Genomic DNA, 15,961 nt, shown 5'->3' on the forward strand with positions numbered 1-15,961 from the left:
CAAGGCCGCATCCCGTTATCGGCCGCTCGACGCCCTCTGACCGGGCGGCAGCTGCCCGCGCCGCTCCCTGGTTTATGGCCCAGAGGCAGAGACGGCAGCCCCTGGAACCGAGCAAAGGGCGTCCGTCCATCCGTCAGTCGCCACGGTCTTCCCCAGGGACTGCTAATTGCCCGGCTTCGTTAGGGCCCTCGAGCATCCCCTTGGGCCTGCTGCCTGGGGTCCAGGCAGGAGGGCAGAGCGGGCAGGGGCTGGGCAGGGCAGACAGGGGCTGGGCAGGGCAGACAGGGGCTGGGGGGGGTCCCTTCTAATTACTGAGAAGACAATTAGCGCTCCCTCCCTCAGCTGCCAACCTCAGGCCTCGCCCCCCTCAGCCATGGCCGCCCTCCCCGCCGCCTCCTCCTCCCTCTACCCCCCCCCCCCCCCGCCTCAGCGAACTCTCGCGAGACTCCACAACCCCGCCTCCACTCTCACCCCTCCCCGCCCCTTTCTGCCGCCCCGCCCCTTTCTGGCCCCGCCCCTCCCGCGCGGCCCCGCGCCGCGCGGCTCCCATAGGCCCCGCGCGGCCCCGCCTCCCCTTCTGACCCCGCCCCCGCGCGCCCCCGCGCCGCGCGGCCGCGCCCCCGCTAAGGCCCCGCAGGCGCGGCCCGGCCCGGCCATGCTGGCCAAGAGGAAGCCGGTGCTGCCGGCCCTCAACATCGCCCCCAGCGCCGCCGAGGGGCCGAGCCCCGACGGCTCCGCCGAGTGAGTGAGTGGTGGCGGGGCCCGCCCAGCCTGCGCCGCGGTCGTGGGGCGGAGTGGTGGTGGTGAAGGGGGGGGGGGGTTACCGGGCCTGGGAGGGCCGGGACAGGGCGGGCAGAGGGCCTGAGGGGAGCAGGGATAGACCCTAGGGTGGGGGGGGGGGGGGTGTCAGGGCAGGCCTGAGGGGAGTAGGGACAGGCCTGGTGGGTTGGGGAGCAGGGGCAGGCCTGGGAGGAGCAGGCACAGGCCTGGAGGGGGGTCAGGGCAGGCCTGGGGGGAGCAGGGACAGGCCTGGGGGGGGGGTCAGGGAAGGCCTGGGGAGAGCAGAGACAGGCCTGGAGGGCTGGGGAGCAGGGACAGGTCTGGAGGGGGGTCAGGGCAGGCCTGGGGGGGTCAGGACTGGCCTGAGGGGAGCAGGGACAGGCCTGGGTGGGGAGGTGTCAGGGCAGGCCTGGGGAGAGCAGGGACAGGCCTGGAGGGGGTTTAGGGCAGGCCTGGGGGGAAGCACGGACAGGCCTAGGGGGGAGGGGGGGTCAGGGCAGGCCTGGAGGGGGGTCAGGGGAGGCCTGGGGGGAGCAGGGACAGGCCTGGGTGGGGGGTTGTCAAGGGAGGCCCGGGGGGAGCAGGGTCAGGCCGTGGCTGGGGGGCTGGATGGGCCCAGCCTGGGGGTGTCTGGGGTGGGTAGGGGGTCCGGGAGCTGGAGCTGGGAGGGATGACAGGTTGGGGGTTAGAGGGGCTGGGCTGGGGCAGGTGGGGATGGGATGAGGCAGGAGTGGAGGCTGGGCTGATCCCCAGGTTTGCTTGAGGGCGGGGTGGCAGGGAAGGCAGAGGAGGCTAGGAGAAGGTCGGGGGGCAGCCAGGGCCTGGGGCATGTGGGGGCCAGGCCTGGGCACAGAGGTTGGGGCTAGGATGGGGACTTAGACTTGGGCAGGCAAGATTGGGGGGGGGGGGGGTAATCAGGACTGGGGGGGCAGGATGTGTGAGACAAAGGGTGATGGTGGAGAGGGGGGTATGGGCAGTGCTGGGGGAGGCAGAGCATCGCATGGGGGTGCGGGGTGGAAGGGGTGGGGTGAGACTGTCCCGAACCGTTGCCCTAGGTGTGGGTGGTGGGGGATAAGATGGTGAGCAGCAAATGGAGAGAGCAGCTGGAGCCTGTGCGGGCAATGGGAGCTCAGCAGCAGGTGCTGGGGGAGCACAGATACCCCTTTGTGCTTGGGAGTGGTGGGTTTGGGGGTGGTGGAGCAGGGGATGTAATGGAGCAGGGGCTTGCTGGACACCGTGGAAAGCCCTTCTCATGTTTCGCAGCAAAATCCAAGCTTGGCTTCCCTTGTTGGGAGAGGGAGAGGTTGCTGGTGCTGCCGTTCTCTCCGGGCTGAGCTGTGCTGCCTCTTTAAGGATTGAAGTATTTTCCCTACTCCTTGCCTTTCCCAAAACGGCTGACTGCACTAAAGCTCCTCTCCAGAGGAGATGTGCGTGTTGGGCAGATATTGCACCATGGGTCTTGCTGTCCGTGTGACCCTGTCAGCACCAGAGCTGAGCCCTGCCTCTCTCCAGAGCTTTGCTTTAGTCTTGCTGCTGTATCAGGGGCTGAGTACATGTCAGACGATGGTTTTCAGTTATTTCCTTCCACTTCCCTAAAAAAAAAACAACCCTCTTTCTCTGATGCTGCCCTTGTAGTCTCTGACCATCCCTCCTGTCTCCTCCTCCCCTCTCCAGGGCGAACCTGGTGGACCTTCAGAAGAAGCTTGAGGAACTGGAGCTGGACGAGCAGCAGAAGAAGCGCCTGGAAGCTTTCCTCACACAGAAAGCCAAAGTGGGCGAGCTGAAGGATGATGACTTTGAGAGGATCTCCGAATTGGGGGCTGGCAATGGCGGTGTGGTCACCAAAGTGCAGCACAAACCCTCAGGGCTTGTTATGGCACGGAAGGTAATGGGGGAGCGGGAGGAGTGGGTGGTGGTGTCATGCTAGAGAGCGTCTGGCACTCGCCCTGGCTCTGGGAGAGCCAGCTTCCTTTGGGATCTCTCTGCAGTGACCTGTCTGCATGCTAACCACTTCGCCTGGGTCAGGACCGTGGTCCTGGCCGGCCCCAGCTAGGTTTTACATGGAGCCTCTCGTGCTTCATCTCCAAGCCGCCCTGCCCGTCTCCAAGTCCTCCCCTGGGAGAGACTGTGCTCTTGGCAACAGGTCCCTGGGGTTTGGAGCGTCTTGTGTAAAAACATACGTTTACTCTTTTTTCCAGTGAAGCTAGTTTTAATGAACTTGGCTAAACTGGATAGAAGCAGTAGGAAGCAGATCTCTTGAGGATCCTAGGTTGTTGCTAACAAGGACTGGAAATGGCCGGTGGAGGATGGGTTTGGCACACACATGTTCCTCGCCCCCCGCGTAACAGATCCCTAAGGAAGCTCCAAGCAGCCGTGACAGCGGTTCCTCTCAGATGCAGGTTTATGGGCAATGTCTTCTACTGTGGTGCCCTACAGTAGAAAACTAGGAGATGCTTTGTCTGCCTATTAGAAAAGGCAGTGCTCAGTGAGAACAGTGCAACCGCTCATTTGTAGGACGGCTTCCTTGAAGGTCTGGTCTCACCTGCTGTTGGGATGGTTTAGCGGGTCTCATGAGCAAATCTGCTTCTCTAGGTGGCTTCACTCTCAGCCGAGTTCTCAGAGTCTTCCAGGGTGTTTGATTTGGGAGCGTTGGTTGTCGCTGGGTGGTTTTAAGACTGTTGGGAGCTCCATGTTCAGAAACTGAAGTGAAGGCAAGCTGCTGTCCTTCCTGTAGATGCTGGCCTTTGTAGGTCTGTGGGAAGGACAGACATCCCTGGGGTAGGGTGTCCTAGAGCTTACAGTAACAGTGGCTCTTTTATCTGACCTGCCATCGTATTTTCTAGCCTCTACCCACAGCTGTGTTAACTGACTCTATGTGGAGCCCAAGGAATAAAGCAACTGCTCTTTCACGTGCATAATCTTCATGGGATTTTTTTACTTTCTGTGGTTTCCTTGATATCAGAGCACCTCTTCTTACAACACCTACAGAACTTGTGAAAATGGTCTGACTCAGCAGACAGGATCTGCATCAAACTTCTGACTTGTCTTTCTGCTCTGTATCTTGTGTGATCTCTGGGTGTTACATGGCCGGCAGTTGCTTCAGTCGCTAACTGGGCTCTACCTCTCCCTTTATCCTTAATGTTAGCCTGCATATGGTAAAAAGTCTATGCCAAAGCAGAGCTTCCCTTGAAGATGGTTTTTTTTGATTCTTTCCAACACTCAGGACTTGCTCATGTGGTTCCTGTAAGTTTTTCCAGGCATTACACCTTGAATATTTTTTTCTTTCTTGGCAGCTGATTCATTTAGAAATCAAACCGGCCATCAGGAATCGGATTATCCGGGAGCTGCAGGTGCTGCACGAGTGTAATTCCCCATATATCGTGGGTTTCTATGGAGCCTTCTACAGCGACGGAGAGATCTCCATCTGCATGGAGCACATGGTGAGTCCCCATTCCTCCTCTGCAAACTGCCATTCCCTGGAGTGTTCTGAATTGCATCTCCCCAAGACTTGAAATTGCAAGTGAAATGGGTTAGGGTGCTGGCAGCTACAATGGCTCCTTGCTCTGGCTGCAGCAAGGCCACTGTGTGCCTGGTAGGAGCTGCACTCTCCTGCTTAGGCATTGGTATGACAGAGAGATCGACTTTTTGGAAAGCGGAAGCAGAGGTTTGGGGGGTTGGCCAAAAGGAAATGTTGTAAACCTGCCACTCTACAGAGCTTGCAGTGAAGCACAGTGTGCAGTTTCTGTTGTCTCTGGCGGTGAATAGTGTTGTCGCTCCTCCGGATCAGTGCTGACAGCATCATCTTCACATTTACCACTGAGAGAAAGGAAGCTAAGAACTAATAGCAAGAAGTAGAGCTGATAGAAGATAGCATTAAAATAGTTTTCAGCAAGATGCTTGAGCTCTGATTACCAGATATCTTTTTTTCTGCTGTAAACAGAGTGTGCTTGATGCTGAGTCGTTGCAGACAGCTGAGCTGGGATGCTACATACTGCTCATATACCACTTGCCCTCCCTGTGCATGCTTGCCTGTACAGCCAGCTGCTCTGTTTTCCTACTGGCGATTGGCGTGTTGGTCATTTCAGTGTTCTTTGTTTTAGGATGGTGGGTCTTTGGATCAAGTGTTGAAAGAAGCCAAAAGAATTCCAGAGGAGATCTTGGGGAAAGTCAGTATAGCGGTGAGTTACGGTGGCTCTTCAGGCTTCCAGAAAGCATTTGCTGGGCACGGTTTGGGAATAATGCTTGTATTACCTTAGGAAGCTTTCTTCGTTTCCCCGTACGCGCTTTCCTATCCTGACCTAAGGCAAGAGGCAGTGGTGTGTGCAAGAGGGGAGGGGGGAAAGCATATTCGTAACCGCTCTCCATAGCTCCAACCCCTTGCATTGCACCAGCTGGTGTTGGCCTCTCCTGGAGAAGATTTGGGAGAAGGTTTCTCGGGCGGTAAACCCCAGATCTGTGATTGACTTGATGATAAATTGCAAACCCTGAAACACGTGGACACTATGGGATGGCTTTCCTCGCCAAGCTGTAGTGTGGCAGCACCCAGAGTTTATGCAACGTGTCCTGCTGAAGGGAAAGCACTTCCCTTCCCAGCTCTGACCTCATCCTGTCTTTGGTTTCCTTCTAGGTTCTGAGAGGCTTGGCGTATCTGAGAGAGAAGCACCAAATCATGCACAGAGGTGAGAGGAGGAACCTAAAAATAACTGCCTGCAGTACAAGAGCCCTGTATTTTACCTAGAGTTGTGTTTATGCTCTTGTCTCTTGCTGTTGTCAGATGTGAAGCCTTCTAACATTCTGGTTAATTCTCGAGGAGAGATTAAGCTGTGTGATTTTGGGGTCAGCGGTCAACTCATTGACTCCATGGCGAACTCTTTTGTGGGAACTCGGTCCTACATGTCTGTAAGTTCCTTTCAACCGTTGGCTGTTTTGGGTTTTTGGGGGGTTTGTTTTTTTGTTTTGTTTTGGGGTTTTTTTGGGTTTTTGTTTTGGTTGTTTGGGGTTTTTCTGGGTTTGGTTTTTTTGTTTTGTTTTTTTTTTTTTACAATTTGGGTTCAACTCAGCTCTTACAGAATCAGCACGTAGTGTCTGATTTGCTTACAGTTTTGCTCTGTGTTTCCCTCCTTATCTGGACTGCCCTGTTCCTGGTTCACATCGGGGGCTAGCCCAGTGCTTTGAGGCACTGTCCTGTGCTGGAGAAGCAGATGCCTCCTCATCCTCCTGAGGAGTCGCTGTCCTGTCGACTCCAGCCTGTGCCTGGCTAGTGTTGGTGGCATGTGGAAGTGCAGAGACTTGCAGGGAAAGATGTTTCAGATCCTACAAATGCTTCCATGTTTTATTTTGGCGAGTGTTTGTGGGTTCAAAAACATCGTTCTCTTTTCTGTATGCAAAGCTCTGTGCAGAAAAACGATTGTGGAGGGGATGCAGATGCTGGTACATGCACCTCCTCTGCTGCTTTGACCATGTGCACTTGTTGGCAAAATTGGGGTAAAACCAGTTCAGTACAGCTGGGTTTTTGTACAGGCTAATGGGAAATTAAAGCCGAACTGGAGTCAGCCAGTGAGGGTGAACTGCAGGAAGAGCTGATTGTGCCTCTCCTCCTTTAAATGAGAATAATCATCAGTGTTAGCTCAGCTGCAGATAATATGGTGTCCATGACAATAAAATCACCTCCTGGCTGGCTCTGATTTCCCAGGTCCTGCTGGCTGAAAGGCAGAGGGTAGGTGGGTGTCTTCTCACCTCACCACGTGTAGTTGTGGCTGGGAACGAGCGGTGGGTTATTAGGGAAGCCATCAGACTACACTTCAGTGCTTAGGTCTGAGCTGCTCTCGTATTTTGGGAATGGTTATTCAAGTACAGTTATAGTTAGACAGTGGCTATTTAAAAATAATATCTCCTTTGCACTCAGCCACTGGGTCTGCACAGCTGACTCAAAGCTGCCAGTATGGATGACTTGCATTGATTGATTTATTTTTAATTTTTATTTCTCTTTCAATGGTAAGAGCCTAGAGTGGATTTTCTGCTCCTCAAATTCCTCTTGGGTATTAACAGGAATGAGCAGGAAAACAAAAAATTTTGTTAATAAATTGAGTTCATTAGATCTCAGCTACAGAGAAATAGATTCCTACTGTGTACTCTGGACTCCTAAGTGTAAGCAGCTGTAAATGCTGCTCAACTCTAGCTGTTGATTAGCTGCATACAAGTGCTTTATGTTTGCACATGATCTTTCATTTGCATCCCCTTTGCACATGACCCCTTTGGGACAGTCCTTTCCCTGAAGGGGTGGAGAGCTGAGCTGGAGAGGCTGTCAGGATATCGAGTCTCATCTATTTAATTTCAGTGCATGATGTTTATGACTTTGCGTATTGATATTCTGTGTCAGTGTGTGTTTCTGTGGTCTTTCCTTCCAGCCCGAGCGGTTGCAGGGCACCCACTACTCGGTCCAGTCCGACATCTGGAGCATGGGTCTGTCGTTAGTGGAGCTGTCTATCGGAAGGTACCCAATCCCCCCGCCAGACTCCAAGGAACTGGAAGCAATATTTGGCCGTCCTGTGGTGGACGGGGCAGAGGGAGAGTCTCACAGCATCTCGCCGCGGGCCAGGCCCCCAGGACGCCCCGTCAGTGGTAGGGGCTGTCGTATGCATTGGAAACAACATGCAGACGTGGGGGCGAAGGGGTCGGGTTGTGTTCGGTGTGGCTGGGTTAGCCAAAGGCCGTTTTGGATGAGGTTGTGGTGGGGAGGTGAGTGTTTCTAGAGAGGCCCCTCTCTGCAGAGCAGATGGAGCCATGTCAATGCTCCAGCACTATCCACTCTACCACGGAGGTTTGTAATTCCTCACGAGCACAGGCAGGAGTCTGATCTTGCATGGGGAGGCGAGGAGATTGCTCTCAGGATGTCAACCAGGGTCTATTAAGATTTTTGAAGAGCTCAGTTAATCTGCCTTTAGACCCTGCTGCGTCCCACGAGAAGGCTCAAGCCATGCAGCAAATCACCCTGTGCTGGGGATGGTGCAGGCTGTTGGGATGTGGATCCCTTGGAGGAGATGCTTTGAGGGACACTGTCACAGCCCATGTTGCTCCTCAGGCTCTACCCATGCTGCCAACAGGTTCCTTTCAAGCTTAGGGCAGCTTTTTGGGAACAGCTTTGCTGGGAGCTCTCGTAGAGGTACCACACTGGCACAGGTGTTTGAAGGAGGCTCTGCTCAAGCCATTTGCTTGGAAGCAGAAGGCTCTAGAAGCGCTGCCAGCCTGCCACAGCAGATGGTCTGGTACTCTCCAAATGCTCCAAGCTAGGAAATAAATCTGGACTATAGGCACAGAGAAAGAAATCCAAGGTTTTGGAATGTGTTTTCGTTTTCGCTCCGTTATTTTTTTTAACCACGAGTCAATTCCCAAGTGGGTTGCCTCTGCCGCTCCCAGCTAAAGTCCCACAGCACACATGCTTTTCACACAAAATGAGGCCCCTTGCTGTCCCTGAACAGCCTCTCACCACTGTTTTTGTCATCTTAACCGTGCAGGCCATGGGATGGACAGCCGGCCTGCGATGGCCATCTTTGAACTGCTGGATTATATAGTTAATGAGGTGGGTATTTCTTTACTGTCGGCTCTGCTGGGCTTCCCTGAGGTACCACAGCGTCATGTCCACTGCTGAGTCAGGATGGGCTCTGAAACCTTTGCTTGAACAGGGGCTTTTCGATAGAGAGCCCCTCTGAGCTGCACTGACATCCTTTCCTTCTCCCTGTTACCTATTTGTAATGCAAAAGAATCTCTGGTTTTGGAATAAGGCTCTGCAGGGGAAGTTTTTAATACCCTTGAAAGAGGAGAGCAGCGAGGGAGCTCTTGGCTGTAATGACCTGCTCCTTCTGCAACTGGCCGTTTCAAACATGCTTCTTCTTAGATCAGCAAAGGATGAACACTCCCTCTGTGCAGATGCTGAGGTTGTGCATGTTTTCTCAGATGAAGCCCTTTGAATGAGGGTGACCAGTGCTAAAATCCCAGGCTGAAATGTCCTGCCAGACTTGGAAGGTAGGGTCCATCCCACCAGCAAGTGGAAGGAGCAGCTTCTCCTTTCAGGGTGATAGGAATTGACCCCCAGTTGTCGTTTCTGGATCGGCTTCGTCCACTGTAGGCGTTGCCAGAGCTGGGATTTGCAAGCTTGGATCCAGAATTGCGATGCTGCAATTTCAGTTTCCCAGCTTTGGCAGTGATTCAGTGTGGGGTCCCCCCCAGCTGCGTGCGTGTCATGCTGGGGCAGCAGTTTGCTGCCAGCCCAGCCACGTTCTGCCAGGGTAAGAAATGGCAGAGAGCAGTTCCCTAGTTGTAAAGGGCAGCTTGGAGGAGGAGGGTAGCTGTAGAGCACAGCTTTTCTGCAGCTCATTAAAGACTGTAGGTGACACTCTATGTTCTGACCCATTAACACACAGTGATGCAGAAAACCCTTCTTTTCTCTGCAGCCACCTCCCAAGCTGCCGAATGGAGTTTTCACGCAAGATTTCCAGGAGTTTGTAAATAAATGGTAAGGATTTCATCTTACAGCTGAAGGTGGAGGCCTGTATGTACTCCCTGACAGCTCTGCAGGCTGCCGCTCCACCCAAAATGTTCAGTGTAACGCAGTGTTCTCCATGCTCTGTAGGTGATCTCTCCCTGGCCGCAGTATGATCCTGCATTGTGCTGGGAACTCCTGCCTTGGGAAGGGTTGGAATAAAAGTATTTTATTTGTGGTGATGCTTAGCAGTATCCCAGCACCTTCTAAATATGAACCTGGCAGGGGGATGGTGGAGCAGATTGCTGGGGCTGTGAGTCACCCCACAGCCTTGCAGGCACCAGGCATACACCATCAACTTCCAGACCTTCTGATGTGGTGGGGGGACACCTGAAGATGCTGTTGCAGCTCCTATTGAATCACAGAGACTGGACATTATAAAAATCACTCATCCCCCGCCAAGCATTAGGTCCTTGTCTCCATTTGCAGGGCGCAGTTCATCCACACAATCCAGAAGAGACAGATCCTGCAGCTTTCCCTAGGAGCTGGGCTGTTGGAGATAAAGCTTTGTGAGCTGTTTCCATGCTGCCAGGCTCCTGGGGAAAGCAACCAGGAGGCCAAGTGGCTTTTGGTGAAGCTGGAGACCTCTCCAGCCAGATAGCTGGTTTCCCACAAGAAACATCTCAGCATTGGTTTTGGTCTCTTGTTCTTCTCATTTCAGCTTAATTAAAAATCCAGCAGAACGGGCAGATCTGAAGATGCTGATGGTAAGTGGGGAGAGCAATTTTCTTTCTACAGTGAGGTGGCACCAGATCTGTAAACTGCTGCCTTGTCCCTCTGTGCCTATTGCTCAAAAGGCTGGAAACTCCCAGGCTGAGTTTAAGATGAGCCAAATAGAGCCTGGGAGAGGGAATGACTCACCTGTGATTCAAAGGCAGTGATGGTATCTAGCCCATGCAGAGTCCGGGATGGGAACCACCCAGCTGTCCCATGTCTGCGGAGGTGCCTGGGACAAACCTTTGCTTCCCAATTCATCTGGGCAGATGAATGTGAATATATGGAGCCGGCAATGGGCACTCACAGCCCAGAAAGGCAACCGTATCCTGGGCTGCCTCAAAAGCAGCGTGGCCAGCAGGTCGAGGGAGGGGATTCTTCTCTACTCTGGTGAGACCCCACCTGCAGTACTGTGTGCAGCTCTGGGGTCCCCAGCATAAAAGACATGGACCTGCTCGAGCCGTGAAGATGATCGGGGGGGCTGGTGCATCTCCCCTATGAGGGCAGGGTGAGAGAGTTGGGGTTGTTTAGCCTGGAGAAGAGAAAGCTCTGGGGAGACCTTACGGCAGCCTTCCAGTACCTAATGGGCCCTACAGGAAAGATGGGGAGGGACTCTATCAGGGAGTGTAGCGATAGGATGAGGGGTAACGGTTTTAAACTGAAAGAGGGTAGATTTAGATTAGATATTAGGAAGATGTTCTTGACTTTGAGGGTGGTGAGGCACTGGAACAGAGGTTGTGGATGCCCCATGCCTGGAAGTGTTCAAGGCCAGGCTGGACGGTGCTTTGAGCAACCTGCTCTAGTGGAAGGTGTCCCGGCTCGTGGCAGGGGGGTTGGAACTAGATGATCTTTAAGGTCCCTTCCAACCCAAACCATTCTACAAGCCCAGTTTAACCACATTGACCTCAGCTTTCCTCCTCAGCGGCATGCTGAGCCCCTGAGCTACATCTGGGTGCTCCCACATCGCCCTTGCAAAGGAGGTGGCCTGTGTCCTTGTGGCCCCGTGCCCTTGTGCGAAGGTTGTCTTGTCCTGCCCGTGCTTCTCCATCACCTTCTGCCCCGGGGAGCAGGGTTTTCGTCTGCTTGCAGGCAGGGGCCATGCAGGCTCTGCTCTCCCCTAAATCTTCATTGCTCCCATGCCTGTGTGTTGACTATGTGGCCAGCACGGATTAAAATCCCAGCCACGGGGCTGCAAGGAACAAGTACTGTCCCAAAATCTGCTTTCGCTGCCTGGGAGCAGCCTGAGCTGTGGCACCAGGATCTTTTCACCTCTCCAGGGTCTAGCCCATGGCACGGCTGGGTTTTGGGAGCCGGGGAGCAGCCGGCGATGCTCCTAACCCTCTTTCCCTTCGCTTTCAGAGTCACACCTTCATCAAACGCTCCGAAGTGGAGGAGGTGGATTTCGCCGGCTGGCTGTGCAAAACGCTACGGTTGAACCAGCCCAGTACACCCACCCGTGCTGCCATGTGAAGGCCGAGCCGACCGCCTGGTGTCAGTACATCTGCCTCTGTCACCATTTCCTCTCCTTCAGTAAATGACAGAACTGCCCTCCTTCCTTCTCCCTGGCCCACGCTCGCCTCGCATCCCAGCGGCAAAGCACCGTCCCCTCGGAAGCGTCTTTATCGGCCGTCCCCCAGCCAAAGAGGGGTTGGTTTCTTTTGATGTGGGGGTGTTCCAGGCCTCTGCTCCAGCTCTGGAGCTCCTGACACTTGGGAAATGTGGTGCTGCTTATGTTAATTTTTCTCTCTTTTTTTTTTTTTTTGGAAACATGTTCACTTGGGTTAAAAAAAAAAAAAGAAAAGAATCGTATGTGTGCACGCTTGCATGTATGTGAGATGGTGGCAGGGGACAGGGACAAGGGCACAGCAGACGTTTCACCTCCTCCCTCGTTTTTATGTGGGCTCTCGGGCAGAGATATTGGTGGGGCCAGGAATTGGAGAAACCCTGTCTAGGGTGGCCAGAAACAGTGTCACCATCCTGCCCGGGGTGGCTGGAGACGAGGTGGGCACCCTGCTGATGCGGGCGGGTGTACGGGATGATTTATGGCTGAGCTGGAGAAGAGCGTAGCAGTGACCTCCCTCCTGGCCCGTCTGCGGGTGGAGGAGAGATTTGTATTTTCTTTGTTTTCTTTCTAAACAATTGTTTTAAAGCCTGTTCTTGTCGCGCACTGGATATTTAGTGAAGGGTCTTGATCTGTTGAGCGTGGGCCGAGCTCTCGGCTCGCAGCAGGAGGGAATCGGGTGGGAGCTGCGGGGTGGGTGCGTGAGCAGGTCCCCCCAGGACCGTGGCTCTCACCTTTAGGTGCCGAGGCGAGGGGAGAGCACGGGCTTTCCTTCCAGAGCAGAGAGGTGGGAGGCAGAGCCCGGTTGTGCAGTGGCCAGGACAGAGCCGGGCTAGCCCGAGAGTTGGGTCCCTCTCCTGACCCCGCCATCTCCTGGAGACGGGGAAGGGTGAAACCCCTCCAGGCTGCAGGTTTTCCTCCTCCAGCTGCCTCTCACCCACCCCACGAGGGGCCTTGGCCATCGTGGCTGTAGCAGAGCCCCAGGGCTCCCCATCGGAGCCCCCCCGAGCCTCCCACTCCATTCATCCGGGAGGTGTGGGGTGCCTAGGCTGGGCCCTTCAGGGAGGGGATAAACCCACCCAGCGAGACCCACGTTGTCCTGAGGCCACAGGGTTTTCTGAAGACCACCATGGCTGATGGTCTCTCCCTGTCGCATCCCCCCCCCGCCCAGGAAGGACCTGGTAAACCGCCCCCCGGGTCCCGCCATGGCTGTGAAGGCTGAGCCCCGGCAAAGCAGCCGGATCCATCCCTGCCAGCACCACAGCTCCCCGCTGTCGCCTCATTTTCCACCACGTGTATGTGTTTTCGGGTGACTTGCTCCCCTGTACCCCACTGTGTGGGACCTCTGTGATCCCTAAGCCCCCTGTGAGGAGATGGTTTTTGGAAGCTTGGTGGGATTTTTTTTTTTTTGGCATGTTTTCCTTCTCTTTGGGCTGCTTTTTTTTATCCCCTTGGATCTGGCAGCTGACATCTCTGCCTGCGCTTAGGTCCCACCACAACAGCCCCCCAAAAACAAGTGCCGTGACATGGTAGCCCCAAACCCCTCTTACCCTTTTCTTTCCCCATCCCTAGCAAAGGATGATGGCGTTGCCTCGCTTGGAGCGAGTGCTGGGGGCAGCTGCGTTCCCCCCAAGGCAAACCAGGAGGGGGAGACCCCAGGTTTTGGGGGGCCGGGTATGTCTGTGCTTGCTGGCTCAGCTCATGCCCAAGCAAGTCGCCCCGGAGCTGCGGGGATGCTCATCGTTATGTTTTTTTGCCTCTTAATTTAAGTGGGAGGTGGGGAAGGGGACAGTTCATAAAGCTTTAGGATATTTTCAGTTGGGTTTGATGCTGGGCTTTGGAGGAGGAGGAGAAAGCATATCGAGCGTTTTGTTGGTGCAATTTATTTTTTTTAAACTTGGTATTTTCATCATGAGACAAAAAAAAAAAATAAATGGCACTTTACATTTACAGGCCTTTTCTCTTCTTGGTTGTGCCCCAAGTGGCTTTAACCCCTGCAGAGCCGGAACCCCAGTGGGCCTTCCCTGGATGGGAGCCATGTCGCTGACCGTGCTTGGGGACACGGCCACGCCGGGATGCGCCGGTGGCTCTCGCCGCGCTGCCCATCGGCCGCCTCCGGCGGAAGAAGGCGATAATGGAATTATCTTGGCAGGAGGCAGCCCCGGCCGGAACAGGTGCAAGGTCTGAGGATGGTGCGATGCCCTAAATCCTGCCCCAGGGGAGTCGGGATCAGCTCTGAAATATTTGGGGTGAAAAGAAGCAGGGAGAGGTGAAGGTGGGCTCTGCCAGCCCAGGGCAGACTTGGCGAAATCGAAATCAGGCCCAGAACTGAAAAATAACTTTATTTTGCAGAGTTCTTGTGCCATTAGCGATGCCGGGGATGCTGGGGAGGTGATGCTGAGCACCAGTCTTGGTGCTGTCCCTGCATGGGGGGGGTCCCTGATGTGAAGCTCCTGTGGTGGCATTTGGGGGGGGGTCCTGGTTTTGCTTCTCCTGGTACTTTGAGGTTTCCCCGGGGGTCTGGGCTGTCCTGCAGAGACCAGGATAAACTCACTCCACCCATGAGAGCTGCAGCAGGTTTCAGTGATGTTGACTGGAAATCGTGGTGGGGGTCCCGTGGGGTCCCGGGGCTGGGCGTGAGCATGGTCCCTTGCGGCATGGTGGGGTTTTGGGGGTGCAGGGAGGAATGGGGGGGGTCCGGCCAGGGTTGGAAGAAGGGGCACCCCCAACCTCGCTGCTTCTGTGGGACAGGATGGGGGTGTTTGGGGTCCTGCCCCCTGCCCCAGACATATGTGGGTGCTCTCTCTATCTGTGTTGCAGGCAGTTTTGGGGTGGTCCTCGCATGGGGAGGGCTTTTGGGGGGGTCACGGGGCCACGCTGCAGCTTTATCTTTGGGCGGGGGGGGGCTCTGGGCGTGCCCCCGGCTGCGGCGGGGGAAAGCGAAAGCAGCCGGGGAACGTGTGGCTGCCAGCGCGTGGCAGGGCCTGGTCCTGGGGTGCAGCCTGGGGGGCCCCCACCCCAGACCCCTGCATCTTCCCCCCACCAGTGTTGGGGCCCAGGGTCCCCTCAATCCCTACCTACAGCTGGGTTTCCCTGTCCTGCCTCAGTTTCCCCACCTGCAGAATGGGGTTCATGATACTGAACTACCCCTAAAAACCTTCTGGGGCCCCTCCAAGGCTCTCTACTGCCGGGGGGGCAGTGGGGACGTGGGGGGGGGGGTCGCAGGGTGAATGCGGTGGGTGAAGCCCTCGGTGCCCCTGTGAGGAGCTGAGTGGGGTTATTTAAGGAAAAAAAGGGGAGAAATGGGGAAATCCCAGGGGTGCTGGCCAGTGGGGCTGGAGCAGAGGCCCCTGGGAGCTCCGGAGGTCTGATGATCAAAGCCTTTTCTATTCTTTCTTTCTTTTCTTTTTAATTAATTTTTAAAAAATCATTATTAATTCAAAATCTTCCCTAAAATCTTGCCGGGGCTGGGTGCCCTACGGCAGCCCATGTTCCGTGCAGATGAATGTGGCAAGCTGCAGGAAACCGGCCTTAAGGAGCTAGCTGTTCACTCTGGAGCGGAATGGTGGGTACCTAGAAGAGACCTGGAGTTCTGGTCACGGGTGGGGGCTGCTGCTGTTGGATATCCCCTCCCCCACCCCCCTCCCACCCCTCACCCCCCCACCCCCCCGCTCCAGGGCAGGCCTGGAGGTGGTGGCTCTGGCGGGTTAGTCCAGTCCCCTGTCCCTGCTGGGCTGGCTCCCAGCCCACCGGTGACCTTGGGCAGAGCTTTGTGTCCCCTTCCCAGTATGGGGGTGGGGGGAGATTGGGAGGGGGGGGGGATCCTGAGGGACAGTGGGGGGAGGGGGGCAGGAGGAGGGGTGACATTCAGGGGGGCTGGGGTGACCCAGGGTGCTGTGGGGGGTGCACAGAGGTGCGGTGGGGGTGGGTGGGGTGTGACACGGGTGGGTTTCGGGGTCGTGGGGAGGTGCGCTGTGGGGTGTCACGTGGAGGGGGGGGCAGGGGCGCGGGGAGGTACCTTATGGGGTGACACGGGTGGGGCCGGGGAGGTGCCCCGTGGGGTGACGCGGGGGGGGGGGGGGGGGGCGCGGGGAGTTGCCCCGTGGGGTGACACGGGGGGTGTGTGTGTGTGACACAGAGGTACCCGGGCCGGTGACACACAAGGGGGGGGGGGGGACGACGAGGCGATGACCCGGGAGTGGGGGATGCGAAGAGCGACCCACGCAGCGTGGGGGCTCTTAAAGGGCCCCCCCCCACCCCGCGCGGACCCTTGCGTTGCGGGGGGGGGGTGGGGGGGGGGTGTGCGCCCCCCCCCCCACCCACAGCTGCGAGGCTGCGCCCCGAGGCGACGGGTGCGGGGGGGGGGC

The 15,961-nt window shown here is 56.0% G+C and overlaps 1 protein-coding gene across 2 annotated transcripts; it reads left to right on the plus strand.

The window, feature by feature from the left end:
* The first annotated feature begins 595 nt into the window (after window positions 1–595).
* On the plus strand, window positions 596–13,544 carry MAP2K2 (mitogen-activated protein kinase kinase 2). 2 transcript variants are annotated; one of them, XM_075038103.1, is made up of 11 exons: window positions 596–741; window positions 2,455–2,665; window positions 4,074–4,220; window positions 4,881–4,958; window positions 5,408–5,459; window positions 5,555–5,679; window positions 7,188–7,401; window positions 8,295–8,359; window positions 9,231–9,292; window positions 9,981–10,026; window positions 11,393–13,544. In XM_075038103.1, exons 1-11 carry the CDS (start codon window positions 656–658, stop codon window positions 11,501–11,503), a joined length of 1,197 nt encoding a protein of 398 aa, XP_074894204.1. In that variant the 5' UTR covers window positions 596–655; the 3' UTR covers window positions 11,504–13,544. The 2 variants fall into 2 exon arrangements, with proteins under 2 accessions (XP_074894204.1, XP_074894205.1); XM_075038104.1 differs by lacking the exon at window positions 596–741 and adding an exon at window positions 1,772–1,919.
* The last annotated feature ends 2,417 nt before the right edge of the window (window positions 13,545–15,961 follow it).

The sequence above is a fragment of the Buteo buteo genome, chromosome 10, assembly GCF_964188355.1.
Source record: "Buteo buteo chromosome 10, bButBut1.hap1.1, whole genome shotgun sequence".
NCBI lineage: Eukaryota > Metazoa > Chordata > Aves > Accipitriformes > Accipitridae > Buteo > Buteo buteo.